The following is a 26,495-nucleotide window of genomic DNA, read 5'->3' on the forward strand; positions in this document are numbered from 1 at the left end:
TGTGAAACTGCACTAATTGATGCAACCTTCTTAAAGTCATAACCAAGAAGATTAATAATGAAAAATATCTTTCTCATTATACCAAACTAGTTAAGACCACTGGCAAAAAAGTTGTGCCGTAAAGTGCGGAGCCCATCAGTAACACGGTTCAAAACGAGAATGTGTGATGAATTTTCTTAGGATTACTCTTATAATTGGTTTTTAAGAGTGAGTTCTACCTATTTATGGTTGTTACAATATTGTAAGAATCCTAACTGAGTCCCTTATATCGCTAAAGTATGGTCTAGACGTGGCTTAATAACCACATGGGCTCTCTAACCATTTGATTGAGGGCAAGAACAAGAGAAGGTTTGATTGACATCCATCCTATGGAGGGGAAGGCAAGGATATGAGGTTAATCACTGCAAAATTTTTTGGGAGCAATTTTGTTTAGATATCGTTTCCCGATTTGGTCCTAGTACTTTCGACAGCCCTACGGGACAGATAACTAAACTTAAACAAATTTCAACAGTGAGAGATTTACAAAAGCATTAATGGCCACAATTAGTGGGTTGATTGATGAGTTTTTTGTGCAGTGTTTTATTATTGGCTTGAAGGAGGCAGTCAAGAATCAAGTCACCATGTGAAGTTTAAAAATAATATTTACTTATACAAAGTTTGGAAGATGTTATTGCTTCTGTGAATGTATAAACAGCCACATTCATTGACATCCTAATTTCTATGTGTTAATGTATTTTCAAGTCTTGAAAAGTCTAAAATAAGAAGTTAAGAAACAGGTAGACAATGTTATCTCTAACTGATTTCTTTCAATAGTGTCATGCCTTCTTCTTATACCAAATATACATGGTTTAAATTATCGTCGGATCCCTAAAATTTCAAATCTAGGCTTAGAATCCTTGGCTTTCATCAAGGGTCGGTTGTGTGACTGAAGTAAGCATGTGGCATAATGGGTTTGCTGAGCAATTATAATGTAAGATTTTTCAGTTTCATTTATTCTGGAGTGATGATGTGATGGTTAATTTTTTCTAACAAGAGGAACAAGGAAGTACCTGATTGTACTTACTGAAAGTTTGGCTGAAGCTTATCATTAACTTTGCTTAATTTAGACATAAAAATCTTTGAGGTACTTCGACAAGTGTTGTGACTGATGAATATTATGTTGCAGGATCATGGAGAGTGTGGGGGAGAATGTAAATTAAAATAGCTGAAGGAGATTGTATGATCCTATATTTCTTTCCAGATTGTGGGGAATGCGTAGATTGGAGATCAAAGAAGAGCAACCTATGTTCAAAACTCCCCTTCAAGGTCTCTCCCTGGATGCCTAGATACGAGACCAGCAGATTCACTGACCGCAATGGAGAAATAATGCACCATTTGTTATTTGTTTCAAGTTTTAGTGAGTATACTGTGGTAGACATTGCTAATGTAGTAAAAGTTGACCCCATAGTCCGTCCAAACAAGCCATGTGGAGTATCAGCAGGTACAAGTCATTTAGATTTGACAGCATATAGTTTATGTTTTGAGCAATAAACTCCTTGGGCTGACATTCTGGTAAACCCCTCTCACCTAATGTTTTAAATTCAGTGATTAGCTTCATTTGTTTTGTTTTGACAGTGAATGTAAGATCTCTGTTATGTTGGTTTCAATGCTCTCATGTTTCAATGAATTTGGATTACCCTGGTGGCCTGGTTCTTTCCTGCCTCTACCACCTTAATTGGATTTTAATAATATTACTATGGAGCTCTCAGCATTTCATAAGATCGAAATGTTCTTTAACTGTAGTTGGAAAAATATGTCTGCTTTTGACACATACACATCTAACTGCATACTGGAATATTGAGCTTCATTTTGCATTTTATTTTTCTAGTGGGTTAGTAAGTTATGCACTATGAGAGAATGAGTTGAAGCAGCTATTGCTTTCTAGCTTTTCGAGAGTTCAACATACCAAAATTCCTTTCTCTCATTTTGAGGGCAAAATTTTCTATCAGCCTTTCTTGTGATATAAATACTGTCAAATTCATTCAGCCAACTTGTAATTCAAGCAATATTATCAATAATTGGTTGAAGGCTTGCATTGGAGGTGTATGAAGACAAAGAATTCTAACTTTGACCGTTAACTTTCTGTAGGGGTTGCTGCTGCTTGGAGGGCAGCAAATGTAGAGCCTGGATCAACTGTTTCCATATTTGGGCTTGGATCAATTGGATTAGCAGTATGATCTTCTATAAATTTAGTTTTGTGATATTATTCCTCGTCATGACACTAGTAACATAGGCTTATGATATCTTCTTATCTGTAGGTACCAGAGGGAGCAAGACTATGTGGTGCTACAAGAATTATAGGTATGGATTTGAGTTTAGAGAAATTTGAAATTGGTGAGTGGAACTTTTTATGGATTTTTCCATTGGTTTTCCATGAAATGAGGATATTTTGGATGATTATTGAAAATACTTTCTTAAATGAATACGACATGCTTAATTATGATCTAAATCAACTGTCATTAAATACAACTATGGTACACGGTTTTTGGTTGATATTTTCTTTTCTTATCCACACAGGAAAAACGTTTGGAGTCTTAGGTTTTGTCAATTCTAAAAGTTAAGCGAGGTCTTCTTCTGAATCTATGATCTGCTTTTATACTTCTATCGACTTGTTACTTATCGGCAGGGCAGTTTATATTTGTATTAAGATTATGAAAATCTAGAGATTGGGTGTGATTGAAGTGAGGAGGCTGGAAATAAGGTTTAGGTGGTGAAAAGCACTCCTATAAAACAAATTTTGCATCATAAAAAACAGGACACTTGAATTGCTGTTTATTCCATTCTTCAGCTGTTTTTTTTATCAACTTGAGCAGGTAATCAATGAGATGACTAATGGAAGTGCAGACTACTGCTTTGAGTGTGTTGGTTCGGCATCTTTAATGCAAGAAGCATATGCTTGCTGTAGACAGGTCTGCTTATCTCATTCTCTCAGTCACACACATGCACAAGATGATTTAGAGAATGACATCCAAGAAACATATTATTTGCATCTTGAAGATACAAATGGGTTTCTAGCGATCACATAGATACACAAAATGAATGTTAATAAACATAAATATTTATTATGTAACCTCAGGGTTGGGGAAAGACAATTGTGTTAGGAGTGGACCAGCCAGGGTCTCAGTTGAGCCTAAACTCTCATGAGGTCCTTCATAGTGGAAAAAATCTGATTGGAGCATTGTTCGGAGGTCTCAAAGCTAAATCTGATATTCCTATTTTGCTGAAACGTTACATGGACAAGGTAATTTAACGGTAACTATTAACTTTCTTTCCTTTTTAATGTTCTTTGTTGCTTATCCTAGATTAGTTGGAAACCCATTTTTCTTTTCTGTGCCCACTTTAGTGATGATCAATATTTGTTAAAATCTGAAGAGTTGACAGAGATGTATATGTCTATATTTGTATTACTTTTCAGGAATTACTACTGGATGAGTTTGTCTCACATGAGACGAGGTTTGAAGACATCAATGAAGCCTTAGATAAGTTTTTCTCTTTTGTATTCTTGTGGTTCGTCATGTTCCCTGTTTCCTTGAATTACTCAAGCGATTATTTGTACCTCAAGCGAAAATTGAAATGAGTTGAGAGTCTACTGGACTCACTGTTTTGAATTACATGCTTGACACCAAACAGCTCTATATTATTTCCCATGGAAGAACATGAACGTATCTATGACACAGTAAATGCACTAGACGCACCAGTAAAGTATTCATTTGGAGAGTCTTTTGTTTTCTTAGATGACCCAAAATGCCTTAGCCGGTAAACCCCAGAGCTAGCCTCTGGTGGCACTTCCCATTCAATGGTTGCTAAGCCATTGAAAGTAACGTTGTCCAATGTCCACTTGAAAAATAGGCTGAAATCATCATCATCATAAACAGGAATCCACTGCTGCCCTTGAAGCATCTCTACCACAGCATATGTACCTTCAGTTAACAAATCGTATCTGGGGTCGGCACTCCAAAACGTGGCACTTGGTTTGTCACCCTTCTGAAATGAGCCAGTCTTTGGTTGATTAATGTCTTGCTTTATATCGCCAAACTTTACGCCAGGAGGAGGTGAGTCTCCAGTTGGGTTAATTAAGAGACTGAGTTGTACAGATGAAAGATCTGGTGGGGATGGGCCCTTCATGATTTGTTCTCCTTTCGCCATTGCTTTTGCTAGTTCATTGAATTCCTGTATGTATGCTGATAATGTATAGGGGCCATAGAGCGTTGAAGCAGCCTACACATCTCATTGTCAACATGAAAAATCAGAATTTAACTTCTTATTTCTAATAAAATCCTACATATCAGCTTGTGATGTACCTCATATCGTTGATGTGCGTATTCTTCGAAAGTAGTGATGTATTGTGAGTAAGTGTTTGTAAGGCCTGCTATTACAATCTGGGTGTCGTTACCGAATTCCCCATTTCCTTTCGTTATCAATGTGTTCTTAACAGCCTCTCTCAGTCGTCGACCAGCCATTGTCGTGAACTCTGCAATTTCCATATGTTTAAAGCTTGTCCAATACAAGTAAATTTTAATGAAGAAAATACTGAAATAAAAAGCTCAAGCACTGCTGGAAGTTTGTGAGCTCTTTGCGAAAGGGATATTTTGGAGAAACAGTTCATTCTTTTTCTAGAATTCTGCCCTTTTGTGATAAATACAGAGAAAGAGAACAAACCTCCGGGTACAGAAAGTATGATCAGTTTCCCCAACCTCAAGATTTGAATAGGAAGAATTGCTGGCTGCATTTATATCAGAAATATGCCAATCATAAATTATAAGATAATTCATGCTCTGTACATTCGTGTATAAACTTCTCTTACTGCAAAATTAGAATAGATAATTCATGTTTGGCGAATTCAGTTCCTACCGCCCATGCATAAGGTTCAAACATTTCGCCCGAAGAAAGCAGAACAGCTTTGGGCTTTTGGCAGTCTTCCTGATATTGGCTTGGCTTTTTCAGCAAATCCCTTAATTTTTTCCACAACTCATTGATCTGAAAAGACCAAACAAAAGAATTTCATTCACTGACTTGGTTTTTTAATAACTGGAGTAGAAATGTTAAGATACTGAATGATCATCCTAATTAAGTTACTGACCTCTGTATCACCTTGTTGAAAACCAAAAACACCAGGGCCATCTGTAGTTCCAGCGGCAAAACCTGGGCCAAGTGCTGCAGGACAAGTCTTGACTTTGTTGTTTCCATCTAATTCCACGTCAATATTCGTAAAATTTATGTATGCATGACGATAATCAATCTTCCCGCTCAATCGCTCTGTAGCAGACATGAATAAATCTGAAGCCTTTTGGAATTGCCTTTCTCCTATGATCTTTGTGCTTAATATTTCATCCGGGTACCTGTTAAAAAAGACCAGTTTAGTTCATTTAGATAAGCAGCACAAATTAATTAGCTTATTTAAAGAGACTTCTATTAATACCCAGGACCGCGGCCCACGCAAAGCAGGTCATTGCCATGGCATGAAGAGTGATTGAAGTCACATGGCTTTCCACTATCAGTACAAAATGCTCCTAGCACATTTGGTGTCACATCTCCAACATTTGATTGGCAAAATGCTCCTACAAATAAAGATCCATCGTTCTTCCTCACCTTGAAGCCTTGACTAGTTGTTTTACCGCACGTTGTTCCTCCAGTGGCTTTGATTGTCTGTGCTTTCTTTATGAGCGTCCCAATCTCTGTCAGTAAATTTGAAAATTTTAGCCGCCTGAATCAAAGAGACATCGCAAAATTTTAAAAGAGATTCGTACCCGATTTCGGGGAAGATTTGGTATGTGATGTGGATGAAGATTTGTTGGTGGAAGTGAACCAGTCTTCAAAGAACCTAGCTGCAGCGCCTTTGTTGTCCCCGCTGATGAGCTTGTTGTCTCTGGACATTGAGGTCCCATGCGTTGCGTACCAACTGAAGGCTCCTATGCTTTTCTCACTCGCACCATCAACGAATTTCAAAAGCGTCATTTCTTTATCGACATTCGTTGAGTATCGAGCTCTCTCCTCCGCCGGGTTAAGCAGATATGCACTTGGACTCCTGTTTATTCCCGCATTTTCTACCTCTCCTGCAGAGTATAAGCAAGACGGAAGGACGCGAAAGTCAAATGCATGGTCAATGATTTAAAAGTTTGCTTCAAAAGCACGTAATATTTTCATGAATAGATTTAAGACTTCTTGAACAATTACCTGTATTGATAGAAATTGAACCAGGTTTGAGGTTGTTATGAGCCAGAACAATGCTCTGTTCAATTGCGGTGACAATGGCGTCAAAAGATTGCTGGACAAACCCGAGAGAAGTTATCGAGTAAATCAAGTATTGCAAATAACCCCCAGGCCCTGCATGAGTGTGGATGCCACTAATTGCTACATTCTCTTCAGTGTACAAATTTCCATACCTTGAAAAGACACAACATCCCATAAACATTAATCAACTGGTCATATATTATGTATGGTAGATTCAATATTTGAACTTTAGCATGGTGTACCTTGACTTCAGCTTCTCTAGCACTTTAACTGTGACAAGCTGTGAAGCCATGCCCGCGTCAAGATTTACAAAAGCAAATCTTGTTCCTTTAGAACTTTCGGCCACAATGAAAGTCCTGACTCTTAATCTGAAATGAATTCCTGCAGAATTTTGTTCTAGGTTTGCATAGCCCATCATGTTCACTCCAGCAGCTGGACCTGTCATGTCATAACTCCCCACTCCAATCAAGTGTTGCCCATTGGCTTCTCCTACTGTTGCACAAACAAAACCAACAACAACAATAAGAGATAGAAGATGTAAATGTGGGTTCATTATGCTATCCATCATATTTCCATTGTAAAATTGATTAGCAGTATATAAAGCTACACGTTTCTTAGTATTTTGTGATGAGATTCTTTGATACCTTTTACGCCCAATTAAAAGAAGGGTTTTTAGTTTGTTTTAGTGTATTTTGCCAAAGACTGAGTTGGCAAAAGACAATTTCTTTCTTAGATAGCACCGTGGCGGCGAAGATTGACAAGGGGTTCTCTTGTCTGCTAGGAAGCGTATTATGCTCTGCTTCAACGGCTGAGGGAAGGTCCAGCCACCCAATAACACTAGCACTAAAACTTCATGCTCAGGCCTCAGAGTGTTATTCAAGTTGGCTTCTTTTCACATGATGAAAGAACTTTGGATCAATTTCAAATTTATGGGTCTCACTTCTAATATGCTAATGGATCACTTCTGTTATGACTAAAATAAGGGCTGACATATGCTGACGTCTCAAGTACCAATCAAAATCCCAAAAAGCATTTCACTGTCTCTATAGAGAAAATGAATATAGCTGTCACAGACCTAAAACGACTCAAGAATTTATGCCTAGATGAATTTGGTTTGCACACCTGTCCAAGCCCCATTTAATTTAAGGATATTCTTTTAGTTCTCAACGAATGAGAAGGTATGAGAGATCTTCACGACATCAGGCCACTTACAAAAGTATAATCATTACCTTGATCTAAACGGGTTAAATAGGTAGCTCCCCCCTCATAAAATGACATCAAACATTTACGCATTCAACAAGAAAATAGCAAAGATACATTAGAAAGAGAATGTCTTGACATTCTCTAAGAACACTTAGAACACCAAATATCTGTAATCCCAGATTGTAGTTTGCGACCTCTTGTAAGCATATCTAGTGATCAGAAAGTAATTTATATAAATGAACACAGTAGATATAGTATTCACTTTAAGCATCTGAACCACTGTAAAAATTATCTTGTCAACTTTATATTTACGTCTTTGCATACTACTGTCCTCACAGTATCTCATCCACTCACTATAATTAGCTTACGTGTGATTTCTTAGCACTTTACACGTGCGAAGCTGTTGGCGTTAAAATCAAGCATCAACAATTTTAGTCAAAAAGTTTGGGCTCCAAATTGAACTTGTAAAATATAATCTAAGTAGTATCAGAATCCTAGTTTATAAAGCTTAATCTTAATCTAGACCGCTTGGTCCAGGCAAGAGTCAAAAGAAACATAGAAAAGTGGTTGAAACTCGTTATCAAAGCATGCTAAACCGCTAAACCTCAAATCATGCCAAGTCACTAAGTGCTGTAAAATTTAAGGAATTTCGCAACCACTTGAGACAATAATTGATCATATGTCTATTCAAAAGGAGAAAAAACAAGGAGAAAAAGGATTATAGTCTTAGAAAGTACTCAGTATCCTCTTTCAATTACTATGGCTTTTGTCTATTGTATATCCTCATTTTCCCACCATAAAAGCTTGAAAATGCTCAATTTCTATCGCAATTGTCGCCACCACTCTTCTTATGTCATGAATACATGTCGGCTGGTATTTGCCTTCGTTAAAAAGATGTTAGATGAGAATCATGACATAGATCTAAGTTTTATTATATTAATATGAGTAAACGACATGTTCCCACCCAAGGTTTTGCGAATCTACAACTTTCCACCTTGATTTCATAAATTTCAGATTCTCACATTTAAATCAACTCCGTCAGTTAGTTTTGGAGTCTGATACAGCATAAAGAATTCAATTATCAAATTGACCTTGACACAAAAATTAATAAATTACTTTTTATCTCTCAAATTAGTAGAGTTAGAGAATGACAATTTTACTTTCAAATTTATTTCAATAACATCCTCTTCTTCAACTTTTTTTTATTTTTCTCTTCTTCAACATTTTCTTTTCTCTGGCCGCCGCTTCGCCGAAAATCACCTCCGACCCCACAATAGACTCACCGGTGTCCCCCTACCAAAACCCCCAACCTCCCCCACCTCATTAGCCAATTGATTGCTGCCGCCAACCCCTTAGGGTTTTGCGCAATTGTCACGCCTCTCTTGCCAAATTCCGGTCGATCTTGGCACCAGAAATCACCCCTTTCACCACCAACTGCACCATTGGCACCCCTCCTCCAAAAGCCCTAACACCCCTGACCTCGGTTGCTCGCAGTTTTCCATCCACCACTCTTTTAGGGTTTCGCTTGATTGATGAAATTGGGTTTGATTGGAGGTTAATTTGGAGTAGATTTTGGAGTGTTTGTTGGTTGTTTGCAGATTTTTCCAGCCACTTTCCCTACCGATGGCCACCAAATTCCTTGCCCCCAAATTGCATCCACCAAATACCAATTGCTCAACCTATTGCCCTAACCAACAACTAGCCAACTTAGCACCAACACCCTATTGCGTGCCCACCTCTATTGCACTTCCTTGGTCCATGGTCAACACATGATCTGTGTGATCCTGCCGTGTCGATGGATTGCCGCCCATTAGTGAAGTCATTTGCTCGACCTGGTGCTGCTTTTTGTTTGCCAGTGGTGTTGGTGTTGGTGGTGGTGGAGTTGGAGGCGGAGAGGAAGGGTTGGGTTGTGAGAAAATTTGAGATGTCAAGGAAATTTTGAATTTTTACTAATTTGGGGGAGTGGAATAGAGTAGGGGGTGGGAATCTGGGATTTATCATACCAGGGGCGAGTACTTTTAGATTCGCAAAACCTTGGGTGAGAACATGTCGTTTACTCTATTAAAATCTCACCTTTACAGCATTAATATTTCAAAAGAATACTAGAATACTGGCATAACGTCCCGGCTGGCATATATGAGCTGTTCAAATATAATTGCATTTAAAACGAAGACGTCCAAATTATAATCTCCACGTACGTCCGCAATCAAATCAACACTTGGCCATTAATGGTATGAAAACAGTCACTTCTGGAGCCACTTATAGCTGTATTTAATTTAATTTTATCTGAAAATTAAATTTATTATTCAATTCAGGAGTAATCTGGAATACTCACTATGAACACACACGTCCACTTTTCGAGGCCAGACGTTATATCAACTTATCTGTACTAATCTCTCTTTATGAATTCAGTAACCAAAAAAGGAAAACCGTGTGGGGCTGGCAGCATTATTGCATACACAAAGCAAAAGCATTATTATACAGAAAGAGATTGATAACTCGCTTAATAAACTCGCCAAACAAAGGAAACAATAAGGCATAAGCATTCCTTTGTATCAGAACATCGAAATAATACTGTAAGCAAACTTAAATATACAGCAACAAATTAAACAAACAGATCCAGAATCATAACAAAATAAACAAGAAACACAAACTTTCAAGCACGATATTGTATTCTTAATGGGAAGCACTTTCTTTTTCTTTCTCCTTCTCCTCTTCAGTCTTGGGGTGGTACCCAGGAATCTTCTCCTTGATTTTCTCCAAAAGGCCTTTCTTTTCCTTTGCCTCTGCCTCATGAGATGGTGCCTCTGGGGTGGTAGACTCGACTGGCGGCGGAGGAGGGGGAACCTCGTCAGTTTTCTTGTGCTGTCCTGGTAGTTTGTCTTTGATTTTATTAAGGAAACCCTTCTTTTCTTCTGGATGGGGTGGCTCTTGGTCCACTACTTCAACAGGGACTACTGTGTCCTCGTACTTTTCCTCTTCCTTTTCTTCTGCCATCTTCTCCTTCAATCCCTTCTTTTCCTTCTTTTTCTTCTTCTTCTTCTCTTCTCCTTCACCTTCCTCTTCATCGCTTGACTGCATACATAATAACATATTCAAACAATTATAATACCGCAACAAAATAACAATAGAATACAATACAAGAATTCTAAAAAACACATGTATTCTTTTATAGAACAATGAATTAGCAACTTACAGAGCTTGAACTGCTGCTACCGGATCGGTGAAGCTTCTCTAAGAGACCAGGCTTTTTCCCTTCCTCTTCGTTTGGTCCCTCAACCTTTGGCTCTGGTTCCGATACCTGAACCTTCGCAAACTCGGTGACGATCACCTCCTCTTGAGGTTTCTCCTCTTCTTTCTTCCCCAAGAAATCAAACATACCACGATCCTTGGTCTCCACTGCACCCTCGCCAACAACAGTGGACTCAAACTCATGGCTCTTGTTGTGGTGCTCTTCTGCCATTCTTATAACTATTTCACCGATATATATCACAAAAAAATAAACGATTGAAAGATCAAAGAAGATGAACAAACAAAACAGAACGAAAAAAGAGAAGCAGTAGTAGTGATCACTAAAGAGCTTGTATTAAGTTTTCGATATTCTTGACAATGGATTTCCTCACTGAGTCTCAGTGGCTTTTATAGTAATCCCACCACGCGTATACGACGCGACTAAGCAATCATAAAGCCAAAGAGGTTAAACCAATCCAGCATGAGTTCTGTAACCGACGTATGCGTTAAACTAAGAATAATAAAGGGTACATATCACTCGCTCGATTAATTTTCAAACTACATACACGCTTCATCTGCCAAACAGCTGTCTTGTCTTGACAGGTGTCACTATAAGGATCGCGAGTTTAAGAGTTTGATACGACGCAGAGAGAGTTTTAAGGTAACAGTCAAAATGAAAAAGAAGAAAGTGGAAAAGGCGAGAGAGACACGCTGTAATGGTCTGGTGAAGCATACGAGCGAAGGAATAAACGACACGTGTAAGAAGAACGTGAAAGGTTGTCTTAGTGGGTCCTAAAACTGTCGGTTTTTTAAATGATAAAAATGGGAAGGTCGGCGTTGGGGCCCAGGAACGAGTTCGAGTGTGGGACCACGTGGAAGTTGCGTCTTAGAGAAGGACGCATCGAGATTTGCGACCGTTAGGTTTAGAGGTGTACAAGAACGCTGATGGGTGGGCCGTGGTGGGCTTGGTTGAGTTAATCCAGTATGAAGGTTCGCTTTCCCGAGATTAAAGATACGTAGTTTACGTTTAGGCTTAGGAGACTGTTTGCGGACAGAAGGTCGGTTTAGTGTTGATAATTAGTAATTCCCTTACCCAATGCCACTTTTGGTGGCCACTTGTGCAGTTCTGACGTGTACTTGATTGTTTGCACGTGACCTGTTCTAATTGTCTGCACTTAAATTTTTCTCTGGTATAACGTATTCGAATACGTGTGCTGAACTACGGCAAAGCAGCTGTACAATTTTCAGCATCATCTACATCAACAAAATTTGACATTCCAGATCTCAGCAAGGATAAGATTATGCTTCCATTTGACATTTTACAAATTAAGATTTAAGATATGGCCTGCCAATTATCCTGTCAAACGTGCTGCATACTTCAGTCTCTTAACCACTTCAATAGTCATAAATTTTGAAGCCATGCCTGCGTCAAGATGAGCACTTTCCATGTACTAGCTGCATGACAAAAACGAGTAGTAGTGAATTACCAAGACCTGTAACTGTACATGTTGAAGTCCATACTAGCAATTACCAATGTTTAAAATATGATTATCATATACAGATGGATTTACATGTGCATTGAGGATTATGATTTCAAACTAAAGTAGTATCTGAATCCTAGCTTATCAAGCTAATCTAAACCCTTCAGTCATGGGCAGGAGTCAAAAGTAAAATTTAAGAAAGTAGTTGACACTTACGGTCTCAGAAAGTATAGAGCATCCTCCTTATTACATTGGGTTTTGTCTACATTGCACCCTCGTTTTACTTTTACCACCATAAGAGCTTGAAAATGCAATATCCCAATCAACTAAACCAGAATACGAAGGGAGCTATGAAAATATTTTCGTTTCTTAAATGGTTTGTTGGATTGGCTGAAAGATTTTCCTTTCTTAAAATGGGTAGTTGGATTGGCAGAGAGATGACTGCTAGGAAGAATTCGTAATCACAGATCTCAATGATAGTTTCACCGTTACGTAACGTAATGTGATACCAGATGGACCTTATATTAAGAGAAAAGAACTCGACATTGTGGCCATTGTAGCAATCAAAGCACAGGCCAACTCACTCTAATAAGATAATAGATGATAAGATTATGCTTCCATTTGACACCTGACAAATCAAGATATGACCTCCTCATACCTGTCAGACGTGGTAGTAGATTTGAGTCACAGTCAAAGGCAAATCAATATCTGCATGGAAAGCAATTGAACGAGTCTCACAGGAAGCAGAATTAAACTGAACATAGTTGTAAGTCTACCAAAATGCTTTATGAGCATCAAGAATGATAAGAAAAGCCAAAAACATTAAAACTTATCTACGTACCATTAGATCTGAATCTGGAATGCTAGTATTAAGAGAAAACTGAAAAGAACTCGGACACAGCGCCCAACTTCTGCAACCCATATAAGGATACTGAAAGGTTTTCCTTTAAATAAATGTAAGCACCTCAACAGAGCGGAGAAGAAACAATATGAATGCTTCAAAATTATCTCATTCCCAACATCAATTAACAGCAACCTCTCTAGTTAAACAAACTTTCAGTATTTATAACATTTCAGATGCCCAACAATTTCTCAAATCCGGGCATATAAGCATTACAAGCAAATGACATTGCTTCTGGCCTATATAATTTATGGCATTACCAAAGCAAATAATAATTTACAAGGTGGTCAGCACAATGAAACAAATTCAAGTTCCAGTAGTCAACCACAACGATGGCTATACAATGAAATGAAAAGACAAAAGTACCTCAAAAAGTTGCTAAAGAAAATGTTGCTTCTCCGGAAACAAGAAATCATTTGCATTATGTGATGAAATCAATCATGTTCTAAATTAAAATGAAAAGATCTAGTCCTGTGAATGTGCAAGTATTCGACATGAGGTAATCCACAAAATTGACTTAAGGCTATCTCCATCCAAATCTATCCAGAGACAAACGGAAATCAACTGAAAAATTTGACAAGCTAATAAGCTAACCAAATCTACCTATTTCTAAAACTAATGAATAAACTTATTTCTCTGAGCCCAGAATATAATCTCAAACCCCTTCATCTAGGTTTAATTTAGTTGCTTTAATGCGTGTGATAAGAGACTCCCCAGCATTACACAAGCCTCTCCTTGCAACCAATCTCACCCCAAAATTGTGATGTAACATTTTCATCCTGCTCTTGTCTCCATCTAACTCACTAAGGTGAATGGCCTGCTTCCTTGATACCAAGCAATACAGACAAAGATAACCACAGTCCAATTTTTCTCCTTGAAATTTGACCCTTATCAATGCATGGGATTCAGGATCATTAGACATTGGGTCAAACAAAGCAGCAAAGGTCCCAAATTTTAGGTCAGGGGTCTCAAATAATTTTTCCAAAATACCAATTTCCTCAGTATCATTATTATTTGCTTTAATAGTTAGAGCCATTGACCTCCTCTTGGCCACTCTTAGTATGTTAGCAGCCTCTCTCATCCCACTTAAAAAGGCTCCATGCATTGTGGCCGGATACTGTTTATTAGTAGCCTCTCCAGCAAAGAAAACTCTCCCCTCTCCTACACTCTCCGCAAGAATATCATAATCATCGCCTGAAGATCCAACTGCAACATAAGAGTAAGACCCATGGGTGAAGCAATCCTTCCCCCAGCGAGTACAGACTGCCTGCACTGGATCTGGAACAACAATCCCTTTTGGATGGTAAATACCCCGCAATATTTCCAATACTCTTTTCACAGATTCCACAGGAGACATAGTCTCAAACTTAATTGCAGCATCCCCCGCAACAAGAGCAACAAGTAGTGGTCCTCCAGATACAGAAGAGTAGCTATAAAACAAAAAGAATTCACCTCTCATACTTGAATCTTCTGTCAAATGCCCAAACGTATCAATCTCTCCACCCCAAAAATTATAAGGGAACAACATTGCAACCTTATTTAGCAATCCATAACCTAATCTCTGTATTGCATCTTTCTTTCTTTGTGGAAGTTCAGGTACAAACTCAATCCTTCCTGTCTTGAGTACACCTAATGGCACCGTACAAAGAACCATATCTCCTCGGAACTCCTGACCACCTGCATACACCATAACCCCATCAACTCCATATCTGATACTCTCCACGGTCCTTTTATAAAATATCGGAAGATCCTCAGCAAGTGCTCTAACAAACCTTTCATTGCCACCAGGAATAAAACAATGATCACCACCCATCTCATATGGATCATCTTGATCCCAGAAAGCCATCGACAAATTAGACATCAATGAAGCATTTGCATACTCCAAATTTGCTAAATGCCAATTCAAGAGCATTCGCTCTTGTGGATCCTCGGCAACTTTATAAACATTTCTAAAGGCTTCAAGTGCACTTCCTAACGGAACATCTACAGATTTAAATTCTTCAATCATAGAATGTCTAAGTTTACAAACTCTATCCAACAACTTATTAAACGCAACCTCTACTCTAGAATCAATATCAGCATCAATTCCTTTACCATTTGGTAGATACAAAGGACAAATATCTCTCACCTTATGAAGTGGCAGCCCCAGCTGCCTAGCAAGAACTCCAAGTGGATTCCCATTTATTCCGGTGAGGACACTCCCACCTAAATCCGCTGCAGCCACCACGCCATTGCCTTTCATCTTACATGTCTTAACGCGCCCACCAGGCCGGGCCCTACCTTCCAGAATGGCAACCCTAAACCCCATTGAAATTAACTGCCTAGCCGCAACTAAACCCGCAAGTCCCGCACCCACAACTATCACATGAGCCCTCTCCACACCGTCAAGTGACCTCAATTTCGCTTCTTTAATAGGCGGTGCCAGTCCAAAATTGATGTAACCATGCTCTAGTAAAAAATTATAAGCAGAGTCCACTAGGGTTTTGTGCTCGGACCGAATTGACTCTAGCGCGTGTTCACGCGTCAGCCAAACTGAAACATTCGATCTCCAGCGAGCTAGAATGTGGTTTCTTACAACAATATAGTTGGCTTGTTCGGTTCCTCCAATTCTAAAGACTACATTGGCTTCGATTTCTTCTTCAGTGAGTGAATCAACAGGGAACCCGACCGAGATTGCGATTAGCGCTTCAGTATCAACTTCTTTGGCCAGGCACGAGAATCTAGGGCGGCGGTTTTTGGCAAATGATGGATTGCCGTTGAGTTCGGTGAAGAAACGCTTTCTACGGCGCCTTTTTCTAGGAGGCGGGCCCGGTTCAGCGGGGTTAGGGTTTCGGGGTTTTTCTTCGGGTATAGGATCAGAGGAATCGTCTTGAGAGTCCGAGACGGGGGCCTCGAGTGTCGTATTGTTCGGTGGAGACTGAGAGTTGTTGGTTTCCGTTGTGTTTAGAGCATCTTCAGTTTCGTGGTGGGTTTCGGGTGGAATTGGTGAGAGTGTGGCATCAGTTTCTGGTGAAGACTCCTCGGAAACGATGTCGTCGTTGGGGTTATCTGATGCCTCTTGCGGTGCTTCGGTGCCTGAATCCATTGTGGGTTAATCGTTAATCGTCTAGCTTCTGTAGCTTTGGACGACATTATTTTTTGAAATACCCATATTTTAAGGGGTGTTTTTCGTAAAATTACCCACTAACCATATTTTGTCAATACATTAGACCGACAAAATCTTCCGGGACCCGTTAGTACTAGTACCACACAAATTCACCGTATATTGTCGGATGTAATTTTATTTGGATCCGATTATTAACGGATCAATCCAAATTATTTTAAGTGGGCCCATGATTCATAACTAGACCTCAAAGCCCAAACAGAATTCATGACGGGTCATTCGGGTGTTGATTAAGGCAACCCGTCAAACCTGCCGGCTTTGATTTAAAAGGTTAAGCAAGGTTTAAAAAAGTAATAATTTTGGATTAAAAAAAAGGGAAAAATTAGCGTGAGACAAGGTCCAGGTAAAGGAAACCCAGGGCCAAAAAACCAATTGAACGTTGATGCTCTCTTTGCTGCCTTTTCTGCCAGTTCATCGTTCAATTCCTCTCCGAAATCTCCATTCATAAACGAGTCATAAAGCGACTCTGGAGGGAGAAACAAAGCCAAGGCAGCAATGATAACGCGATCGAATCTGGCAGAGCAGTTGAGAGAATATCAGAATCGATCCAAGCACGATTGGGCTTCTGTCTCATTTTTCTCTTCTACTTCTAATCTACCTTCTTCCAGGTAACATTTAATTTCATCTTAAATGTCATTTCTTGCCATAATACTACAGTTTCTGAATTATTTCTTTGCTGTTTGTTTGTGAGATCTTTAATATTGTTGTTGTAATTTAGAAAGTGGTTATAATTTACAACTCTATTGATTTAGCCTGATTAGCTTGGGTTTTTGGGGCTTTTAAAGAATTTTAATTCTTTTTTGAAACCAAATAGTGAGACAATTGAAGCTTGGTTATGTTTAAAATTTAGCTTTAATTCATCAATTTAGATATGTTTATTAATATCCTTTCAGAGAATTGTAGCTTGGGAGGCATTCAACAGAGTCATCTATTAGAGGAAATGGGTGGGGACCTGGGGTTATGAGAAAATTCAGAGAGTTTAAAAAAGAAACTATAGCTAACATCATGCTTGAGATGATACATATGTTCACTTAACAATCAGGAGAATCCTGTGCAGCTCAGAGTTAAATTTCGGATGCAACAGAAATTTTACCTGTATGCTTGAATGCTTGATGCTTTTCTTCAGAAATTAATTGGCCATGCTTTCATATATAAATTAAAAAAGTTAAAAAGATAGCTGTGAGCCATTTTCTATGATAAGTTCTTGATATGAGGTTTGGGGCCATTCTGTTTTATGTAGGATTTGGAAATGTAAATTTATTCTTTTCAATCTAGTAAGGTCTTTTTTTGGCTTTGGGTCAATAACTCATCTAGTCGTAGAAACTTGATATGGGGTTTCTCCATGATGGATAAGATTGATCTATGCTATCATCTATTGACAACTTCAAAAGCCTTTCTACAGTCCCATTGAAAATGTTATTCTTTAGAATTCTTGTGATTTTCAGTGAGTTTTAACTTCATATTTAAGAGTACAACTGTACAAGGATGAAATGTAGTAAACTTAAAGAATAATTTTGAAGCTGGTTTAAGTAAGGTATTAAAAGTAATGGAGGAGCTTGTTTGCCATTGTTGTGATCTTAATGAAAATTCTCATTATTATGCTATAGAAGGTTTTCAACTCAACTCACTGAATTTTCATGATTGGGCAGATAGAAAATTTCAACTCAACAGTGTTTATTAGTGATAACTTTTTGCTCTTGAATTTTATTTTTTTCAATACCCATTTTTTTTTAAATATCTTCAGGACATCAATAATTGTGCCTTTCCCCCCTTTTTTTGTTGTGGATGCAGGGTTGATGTTGTGATCTTCGTAATATGGGAACTTATCATTCTAGCTTTCCTGGTCTTTTCAGCGGTTTCGTTATATTTTAGGCATTTGCAACTTGCTTTTATCTTAGTATGCATCACAATGCTATTGCTTTTATGCATGAAAATTACAAAGCAAGTGAGATTGGCTAGGAAAAAGAAACGAAGGATGTTACTTCCATTGTCTATGTAAAACCACAAGTTGAAAGCTATTTTAAGCAATCCAACTTTGTTTTGTAAATCGTGAGAATTGTTGGCCGTTGCATTCGGTCTGAGCTCTCTTTGGTTTATTGGAGTGTGTAATTGCACCTAGAGCAAGTTGATTAAAGAATATGATTGATATGATTTTTTTAACAATTACCCATGAAAGTGGTCTCTTGTTACCTCTCAAGATACAAAGTTGGGATGTTTCAACTTGCAATTGAATGAGAACAAGGTAGTTCAAGGTAAGTTGTCTTGCTACTTGTTTGCTGTATAAACATTTACTGAAAGAAAACAATATCCTAACAAGATTTACTTGTAGAAATTGCAAGGAGATGGATCAGAGTTTTATAAAAATAAGTTGTGTTAGAGATTGTTTCAGTCCCTGATAAAATATATGGGTTGTTAAAAGGAGCTGCAGGGTGGCTGCGGAAGGGTGGAACTGCAAAATATAGGTCAATTATTTTGTCAAACATCAAACTGCTGTCACAATTGCCAAATAATAATCAGGACAAATTTGTGTGTAGTTTGGAAAGCTAATATAGCCACTGACATCGTTTTAGAAAATATGAGTTGAACAAGATGGCGGAAATATTTGCTCTACTAAATGATAAAATAAATGAATTTATGTTGTTCTAGTTAGGCAGCTGCTTGGCTCTGTGGTTTGCAGCTTAGAGACGTCGTCTGTCAATTTTTGGTTGTTCTATAGTTATTAAGGTTTGCATGTTTTCATGATATATATATATATACATACGCTTACGTGTATCTTGATTAATCCTATGTATATATATATATTTGCTTACGTGTATCTTGATTAATCCTGAAGGCTCATTCAATATCTTATAAACCCAATGTGTATGTGTATATATATATATATATATTTTTTTTTTTTTTCTAAAACTGCACAACTGCATCAAGCGAGAAAGACAGCACTAGTGTAATATACTAATATTAGATATACAGTTGTGTCACTTTTCGCTGAATTTCAGGCTTCATGACGTAAATGATTGCTGAGCATACGAGGCTATGCACTGGTTACAGAATTCGCCAAGAATTCTTGTGGCTGCTTGCTTATTGGGGCTTGAAGAAGTGAATTTCTAAGCCCATTGTAACTATACTCCATGTTGCTCCAATCACCACTAAAATACTGAGAACCATTCCCAAGACTCCTAAGATCCAATTAAGGGACCAGATTGCACCATATTTCGGGGGCTTCTTGATTTGTATCCACATGAAACATGGATATGCTAATGTGATAGGTAATGCGATTCCTCCAATTAGTCCTGCCAAGTCGCGCAAGAATGGCAGTGCTACTGCTAAAAAGAATGTAAAGCTTCCAAAGAAGACCCTGATCCCTGTGCGGAGCCACCATGGACATGGTTTATTAAATTTGCTAGTATATCTGAATTCCATATTGTCAAATGCTGGCATAGCATAAATCTGATATGAGCTAAGACTGTTGATCACTACAAATAAGCTTGTTAACCCCGTCAGCAATTTGGATGTGTCATTTCCGTGGTGATTGTACAAGGCATCCAACATTCCAGATTCAGGTATCTGTCAAGAACCACAGCAAACAAGATTACATTACCTACCAAAAGAGAGAATGATAATATGATATGGCTATAACAGGCCACAAGGCCCTTCATTTTGGGTTGTGACTTGTCCGTTAAAAGTCTCAAATCGCAATTCAGTAACAGATCCAATAAAAACACTCACCAAGTTTCCGTAAGCCCAATAGCCAGCTATTGCAAGCGGAAACAAACACGCTGCAATAATCAAATATGCAAAATTTACTCCTCTCCCCATCGGCACTCGGGATGGGTGCTTTGAACTAGAAGGCATGGTTCCCTGCAATAATATCATAATTAGACAATTAGAATCGGTAGTTGAAGGCCAAACTAGATAAAGAGAGATTAAATAAGTTGAACAATCATCTTCAGCTTCAAATTGATATATGAACGAGGTGGCTTCACCTGTATTTCCAGAACAAGATTGTGGCCCCTGAAAGCGAAGGCGATTATCCCAAGTGCGTTGAGAATATTGCAAAGCTTGGCCATGTCAGAATTTGCCTCCCGTGGATCATAGGATACGCCCGGGGGCTTCCCTTTGACGACGGACACAACCCATATCACTGTACAGTAACTAACGGCTGTGATAGCTCCAATTAGGGAAACTCCAGCTATTGAGTTTAAATTGGGAAGCTGAGCCAAAATAATGGCTGCGCAAGCGAACACCAAGTACCACTCTGCAGCTGTCGGAGGAGTTACGAGGCATGTGTCCCCACACATGATATCGAAAAATATCTTCATCGTCCCACCTCCTATCATAATCAGGATTGTACAAGTGCCACCCGATAGATACATAATCGGAAAGAGAGCTAGCAGCTTCCCTCGCTTTTCACCTGAAAATAGTGCACGTATGTTTCTTTTAACCGTGGTTGATTACTTGCTCCATGAAAAAAATACAAGAGAAAATGGTGGATAAATTTTAACATTGTCAAAGTGTTACAGCTAAATTATGATTATTGAATATCTGATGATATCAAATTTTGTTACTTTTAGCTGGGAAATCCATGATCCTAACCCAAGTCATACACACGACGACCCTTACCAAAAGCAGTTATTGAAAGACGGAGATATCTGCTGTAACGTATCCCAGACTCCGATTCATGCATCTGAATCAGTAACCACAAAGTGTACCACTGCCACAGGAAGATCAAGGATAGACATGCAATTCCCCAAGTCCTGTAATTAATTAAGTTGAGATGTGAAAACAGGAAAAAAAAAAAAACTTTGGTGGGAACTGAACAAGATAAAACCCTAATTAAATTATGTACGGACACAAACGAACTTACCAACCAAGGGTAACAAAAGATAGAGGAAGAATAAGAGCTTGAACTCCGATGCCTGAACTCAGAGTGTGAAACGCTGAGTAGTAAACGTTGCCATTCCTAGATTCGGTGATGGGAAGCCAAGCGTCCTGACCTTGCTGGGGCTCAAGTTTTGTGAATTGGCCAACTTCTTCCAAGTAACCTTGCATGTTTGTAATTGCCTTCTTCATGGGGCTGGATATCGGAGTCATTAAACGTGAAGTGAATGAGCTTCTGGGGGTTTTAGGGGCAGAATCAAGTGACGGTGATCGAGACATTGAAGGACAATGGAGTCGAAATGGAGGGGCCGCTATAGCCTGACTTTTTATCCCTGGCCTTGTTGTTACTGGGCTAACATTCAATTCCACCACCTCCTCCATCACAAAGACTAATGCTCTCTGTCAAACACAAATATAGCTTAAAACTGAAACTTTTCTTAAAGAAGGAATGCTGCGTTTGCTTCAATGTTGTATATATATAGACTTGATATGTCCTGTTGCAGTTTGATCGTATCATTGAGTTTGGAGTTTAATTTATAGACTGTTGTATATGTGGATGCTGAGTAGGTGAAGATGGAAGCTAGTAAGGGCAATGGTGGGGACGATGATAAAGTGAAATAGTATTGACCCGACCCCATGTGGCTGCTATCCATCGTAAAGATGGTCCAACATTAAGCGTGAAAACCGACTCTTTCTAGAACCAGTCTCTTTCTGGGAATTGTATACATGATGAATGCCGTAGCCACAGTGTTGCGCACGTCAGTTTGATATTGTCAGCGTCTCCCACGGCAGCACTATCTTTGTCAATATAGAGAAGTGCTTCTCACTCCTTTGTTTGACTCTTTAAGGTAATAAACTGTCTTCAACTTTGAAACATGATTCTCAGATAATACGAGTTTACATAATTACCTGAAATTCAGAACTAAAATTAAGTGCGTTAAATTATCAGCCAACTATTGCTGTTAATGATCAAAGTTTTTGTGGTACGAATATCTGCGCACTAAATTAAAAAATATATATCTTTTAAGATTTAATTCACTGCAAAGAGATAATAAAATTCTTCTTCTAAGTACTAATAAACACTTGAACCTACTAAGGAAATACTGACCCTTAATTCTCTTGGGCGTTTAACAAGCAAAGCAACTTTGACTGAAAACTCAACCAACAAATTCCTGTATCGTTGATTGAGACCCTTGTCTCCTGTAGCATGACTTGAAAGAATTTGAAAGCATTAATGTAGATCTGCATGCTTGGTGTCATTGAGATGTATTAATGGAACCTTATTGATGTGATGATTTTGCTTTTCCAGTTGCTGCAATATTAGAAATACTTTCTGATTTCTAACATGATGTAAATAACCTGATAGGCATTAAATGTCAGTATCATATCAATTATACAGTATTTTGTTAGATTATGCAGCAGTCCAGATCACCATTATTGTTGTACCTAAACAGTGCAAAAGGTTCCTAGTTTCTTCCTTCTCCAACTTTCTTAGGCACATGTTCAAAACTTTAAATTGCTTTTATTTATATAATAACTTTCTTATGCATGTGAAATCCCATTAAGATGATTGGTGGTCTAGTGAAAGAGAAATCAAACGGTTAGGAGAAACACAACCACAAAAGAATTGAAACGTGGTGATCACCCCTGAGATCAAGGTTTGTTTATTTACATGCATGCACTGGCATAAAGAGAACCATTCATTTTGTTTATGGCTTTCTTTGTGAAAGTTGATTTGGAGTTTTCTCTTTTTCTTAGTTTCCTATAGCCAAAGGCTTTTGTTTCCTTATCTTTTGGGGTTTTGGTCAATATCGGCGCCCATTCATGAGGGTAAAAATTACGTACTAAGTCAGAAAAGTGGACAAAAAGCGTAAGTAATGGTTCAATAATTTACCCTCAACGTGAAACTTGAACATATAGACGTAAGGCATATGTGAGAGCTGCACAAGAAAACTAACGACGACACCAGAGACATCACCATATCTTGTCCAGATTCAACCAATTGCAATTACACGTAGAGGAAAAATAAAACTTCTCGACTTTTTCTTTACGTCATATAGAGATAGCTCTGATGTCTGAATCAAGAGTCTTGTTCCAATTAGTGAGGCTTTAGCATACTAACTTTAGCTGTACATGTCAATCAGATAACCTCTGATGCAATCCATCACAGTTAAGAAGAAATAATCACTATTCTAATTTTATAATACATACAAGTTCTTAATCAAGGTTAGTGCCAGCAACTGACGGGATGTTAACAGTACTTAACAGGAAGCTAATCAAAAGAATAATATTTAAAGCCTTCATCGCCTTGTTTTGAACTTTACTTTATGCTTATGTTTGTTTGATGACTCAAGAGTCAATATATATAGATATGCACCAAAAGAAGAGAAAGCGAAACCAACCATGCCGGTGGTGGCTCCAATCAGGGTTCCAGGTTCGAATAGTTAAATTTTCAATTATTGATATTTGGATCCACGCAGGCTCATGAATATTCTTTTTCAATTATTGATACGGGTCCATTTATCACTCTTTGCAATTGGAAAGATCTTAATGAAAGATAAGTACGCTACCCCAGCGTCAAGGGACCAGAAGCCCTGTGACACCAGACCACTTACCAATCTTTCAATCTTGTTATCTTTAAGGAAAACAAAGATTCTTATCATCCATATAATATTATTCTAAGGTTTAGAATATTTTTTAAAGATAATGGAAAATCAGATCATAGACACCATAGTGAATTGAAGGTTATCCGATGTCTAGCTAAAGGACACCAGCCATGGCTTTTTATGTGGTAAAGGAGTTCAGTTGATCGAAGCATCATCAAAAGATAAATCATAAAGAAGTGCACATTTTAATGGTGATGCTGAATCAGAAGTCTTTTCAGGGTACCCAATATTCAAAAAGAAAAAGATATTCATGCTATTAAAATACATGATTCTAACTTCAATTTGAAGTACATTTACAAAATTAAAGAGTCAACTTGGATATAAAACATATTTAAACAAAGAGGTTTAAGCCAAGGTACTAAAAAGTAAATTTCTTGATCATAGTAATGAAGATTCAGCCAATAAGGATCAAATTACTGGCAATTCAATAAAGTAAAAAGAAAAAGAAGGCTATCTTATTAAACAAGAAATTCAAGGGTAAGACTGTTTATCCCCCGGGGGGCAAAAGCAAAAACAATGACCCCATGGCCATCACCTTAAAGTCGTATGGTCCATTTAACACTGAAATTGAATTAAAGCCATGTTATCTTCTTCCTTTCACCCGAATCAAAACCAATGATTTCGTTCTACTAAAGTTTTTTTTCTTTTTTTTTTTTTTTTTCTTTTTTGCAGCAATTGGAGAGACATCAGCCACGGAATTGAAAAGCTATTGTTGTATTATTGCATCATGGATTCCCTTGGCTAACTTTTGAGACTCACCACATGCATACCATGTTCCAAGTTCCAACAAGCCAACACACTCGACCGATAGTTTACAATGTCCCGTTTCCTTATGCAATTGCACATCTTGAAAATCCTACTATACATAGTAATCACCTGACTTATTACATGTTAAATTACAAGAAAAATTCGATCTATACCGAATAGTATACAAATAAAACAAGTAAAGATTAATTTCAAAAGCGTCAGTAGGTGTGAATAATAATTGTTCTCGGCTCTTGATAAGAAGCAGCTAGAGTACCGTGAGCATTAATTGGTGGAGACCAAATGCAATAACAATGGCGTCTGAATATTTTTAGAAAGAGGCCTTTGGACGATGTAGATAACATACTCCAAGAATGCAGCATCGCAAGGCAAAACAATTGGTCCATCTGTTGGTAGCCCAAACTCTTCTTCAGACATCCTGAAGAGTTCTCTGAAAATTTTGGTATGCAAGCAGAACAAAGGAACCACAAAGCGTCTCTCATCAACGGAATACACAACAAAATTACCTTTATTGGCTATCCTACGTCTGACTCTTGGCTGTGAAATCGCTCTTCTACCAATGCCAGCCATTTTCTTCCACTTCAACGCAATGAGTATCAGTTTTTTCAAGCTAATCATGGTACAGGAATTTTAGTCTGTTTATGTAATATGACAAATCAAAAGAATATAAAAGAGAAACCAAGACGACTAAATTTGGGAATTGGGACTTTTAACTATCTCAAGGAAGGTTTGTGGAACTTATAAATATGTGTTCAGTTAAAAATGTGCTGCGCTAGCACGCTAGTTGCGGAGGCTGCGTAGCAAAACCATGTGCCGATTGGATAGAAGTGATCGTTTCAGATGTGGGCTTGTTTTGGAATTTCTTGACCATGCACGATCAAAACCTTGGTGGGCCTAACAATCCACATGCATATAGATATATATTCCAACTTCCAACAATAATGATTGCGGTGGTAAAGAAAATTTCAATTTGATCTTCTGTTCATATCATTTGGGCGAACCATTTAGTTTAGTTATTTATTAGCTTTTCACTTGAGGATAGTCAAAGTACGTAGCCGGTGCATGGTTTGTCAAGTGATACCCAACAATTAAAGTATTTCCAGAATATTCCCAACTTCAGGATCGAATCAGATATCTTCAAGAAATATCTAAAATGGGAGCGACAAAATATGTATTTCCTTCTATCTGAACATTATTGTATAATGTTAATTGGATTTATTGGCAGTGTCACTGTGAATACGTAGCAGCCGAACAGTTGAAAATATAAATATATATCTATATATATATATAATATATATATATATATATATATATATATATATATATATATATATCTATATAATATATATTATGTTGTGGTCGAAAACTATGGTCATTGAGATGGAATGAACGTGCTGAACTTCAAATACTTGTATGCAAACGTAGGTTTGCAACCGGCAATTATCCGGATTTTTGGTAATGGATGAGGATTTCTTTCTTAATGGATGAGGAATTATTTCTTAGTCAAAATACGCCTTCAAATTTTTGATAAAATGGTGGTTGCTGTCAGTAAATGTGAGGAAGAAACAAACAAAACTTTGAGCGTTGGTTGCAACAATTTCTATTTCCAGTTAAAGACCAAAGCAGTACCACCACACCCTCGCCTTTTGTAGGTTAATTTTTCCATAGGTTTCAGTAAGTTTTCTTGTGACAGAGTCGGTTAAGGGGAACCCTATCATGAACACTCTACAAGTACTGACTTAATTATGCTCACATGTCTGGGACAAGGATCCCACTTGTATAATTAAAGGAACGATAGTTCTTTATCATGTGAAGAGATTTAATTTACTCAATCAAATTTGATAATCTATCTCATTTAGTTCAGTCTGTCAACTTGTACTGATCTTCAACTACCTTAAGAAAAGTTCAAGACAAAACTAGATCATGTTCTCTCCAGT

The 26,495-nt window shown here is 37.9% G+C and overlaps 5 protein-coding genes and 1 pseudogene across 5 annotated transcripts; 2 read left to right on the forward strand and 4 right to left on the reverse strand.

Moving 5' to 3' along the window:
• Nucleotides 1–768: 768 nt before the first annotated feature.
• LOC116112685 lies at nucleotides 769–3,744 on the forward strand (annotated as a pseudogene).
• Nucleotides 3,600–6,820, reverse strand: LOC116112684 (neutral ceramidase 2-like). Its single transcript, XM_031398809.1, has 9 exons — nucleotides 6,513–6,820; nucleotides 6,214–6,422; nucleotides 5,787–6,092; nucleotides 5,459–5,714; nucleotides 5,120–5,378; nucleotides 4,891–5,016; nucleotides 4,699–4,762; nucleotides 4,341–4,510; nucleotides 3,600–4,257 (listed from the first exon to the last, which is right to left on the reverse strand). The coding sequence occupies exons 1-9, from the start codon at nucleotides 6,713–6,715 to the stop codon at nucleotides 3,706–3,708; spliced, it is 2,145 nt and encodes a 714-aa protein (XP_031254669.1). The 5' UTR covers nucleotides 6,716–6,820; the 3' UTR covers nucleotides 3,600–3,705.
• Nucleotides 6,821–10,026: 3,206 nt separating this feature from the next.
• On the reverse strand, nucleotides 10,027–11,099 carry LOC116112619 (phosphoprotein ECPP44). Its single transcript, XM_031398733.1, has 2 exons — nucleotides 10,670–11,099; nucleotides 10,027–10,548 (listed from the first exon to the last, which is right to left on the reverse strand). Exons 1-2 carry the CDS (start codon nucleotides 10,934–10,936, stop codon nucleotides 10,150–10,152), a joined length of 666 nt encoding a protein of 221 aa, XP_031254593.1. The 5' UTR covers nucleotides 10,937–11,099; the 3' UTR covers nucleotides 10,027–10,149.
• A 2,157-nt stretch (nucleotides 11,100–13,256) lies between these two features.
• On the reverse strand, nucleotides 13,257–16,227 carry LOC116112618 (lysine-specific histone demethylase 1 homolog 1). Its single transcript, XM_031398732.1, has one exon. It carries the CDS (start codon nucleotides 16,169–16,171, stop codon nucleotides 13,742–13,744), a length of 2,430 nt encoding a protein of 809 aa, XP_031254592.1. The 5' UTR covers nucleotides 16,172–16,227; the 3' UTR covers nucleotides 13,257–13,741.
• A 319-nt stretch (nucleotides 16,228–16,546) lies between these two features.
• LOC116112683 lies at nucleotides 16,547–18,409 on the forward strand. The gene is made up of 2 exons (XM_031398808.1): nucleotides 16,547–16,857; nucleotides 18,041–18,409. The coding sequence occupies exons 1-2, from the start codon at nucleotides 16,745–16,747 to the stop codon at nucleotides 18,246–18,248; spliced, it is 321 nt and encodes a 106-aa protein (XP_031254668.1). The 5' UTR covers nucleotides 16,547–16,744; the 3' UTR covers nucleotides 18,249–18,409.
• A 756-nt stretch (nucleotides 18,410–19,165) lies between these two features.
• Nucleotides 19,166–21,632, reverse strand: LOC116112673 (lysine histidine transporter-like 8). The gene is made up of 5 exons (XM_031398792.1): nucleotides 21,114–21,632; nucleotides 20,870–21,003; nucleotides 20,233–20,660; nucleotides 19,976–20,107; nucleotides 19,166–19,813 (listed from the first exon to the last, which is right to left on the reverse strand). Exons 1-5 carry the CDS (start codon nucleotides 21,506–21,508, stop codon nucleotides 19,328–19,330), a joined length of 1,575 nt encoding a protein of 524 aa, XP_031254652.1. The 5' UTR covers nucleotides 21,509–21,632; the 3' UTR covers nucleotides 19,166–19,327.
• Nucleotides 21,633–26,495: the final 4,863 nt, after the last annotated feature.

Source organism: Pistacia vera, unplaced genomic scaffold (genome assembly GCF_008641045.1).
Source record: "Pistacia vera cultivar Batoury unplaced genomic scaffold, PisVer_v2 Contig665, whole genome shotgun sequence".
Taxonomy (NCBI): Eukaryota; Viridiplantae; Streptophyta; class Magnoliopsida; order Sapindales; family Anacardiaceae; genus Pistacia; species Pistacia vera.

Excerpts from the sequence above, each read along its gene's own strand:
- LOC116112684 (XM_031398809.1), bottom strand. The coding sequence starts at position 6,715 with ATGACAGGTCCAGCTGCTGGAGTGAACATGATGGGCTATGCAAACCTA. Across the intron at positions 6,423-6,512 it reads CTAGAGAAGCTGAAGTCAAG|GTATGGAAATTTGTACACTG; the intron begins GTACACCATGCT and ends TGTCTTTTCAAG. Across the intron at positions 4,511-4,698 it reads CATACTTTCTGTACCCGGAG|AGTTCACGACAATGGCTGGT; the intron begins GTTTGTTCTCTT and ends TGGAAATTGCAG.
- LOC116112619 (XM_031398733.1), bottom strand. The coding sequence starts at position 10,936 with ATGGCAGAAGAGCACCACAACAAGAGCCATGAGTTTGAGTCCACTGTT. Across the intron at positions 10,549-10,669 it reads GTAGCAGCAGTTCAAGCTCT|TCAAGCGATGAAGAGGAAGG; the intron begins GTAAGTTGCTAA and ends TTATGTATGCAG.
- LOC116112618 (XM_031398732.1), bottom strand. The coding sequence starts at position 16,171 with ATGGATTCAGGCACCGAAGCACCGCAAGAGGCATCAGATAACCCCAAC.
- LOC116112673 (XM_031398792.1), bottom strand. The coding sequence starts at position 21,508 with ATGGAGGAGGTGGTGGAATTGAATGTTAGCCCAGTAACAACAAGGCCA. Across the intron at positions 20,661-20,869 it reads TCTTTCAATAACTGCTTTTG|GTGAAAAGCGAGGGAAGCTG; the intron begins GTAAGGGTCGTC and ends CACTATTTTCAG. Across the intron at positions 19,814-19,975 it reads ATTGGGCTTACGGAAACTTG|ATACCTGAATCTGGAATGTT; the intron begins GTGAGTGTTTTT and ends GGTTCTTGACAG.
- LOC116112683 (XM_031398808.1), top strand. The coding sequence starts at position 16,745 with ATGATAACGCGATCGAATCTGGCAGAGCAGTTGAGAGAATATCAGAAT. Across the intron at positions 16,858-18,040 it reads TCTAATCTACCTTCTTCCAG|GGTTGATGTTGTGATCTTCG; the intron begins GTAACATTTAAT and ends TTGTGGATGCAG.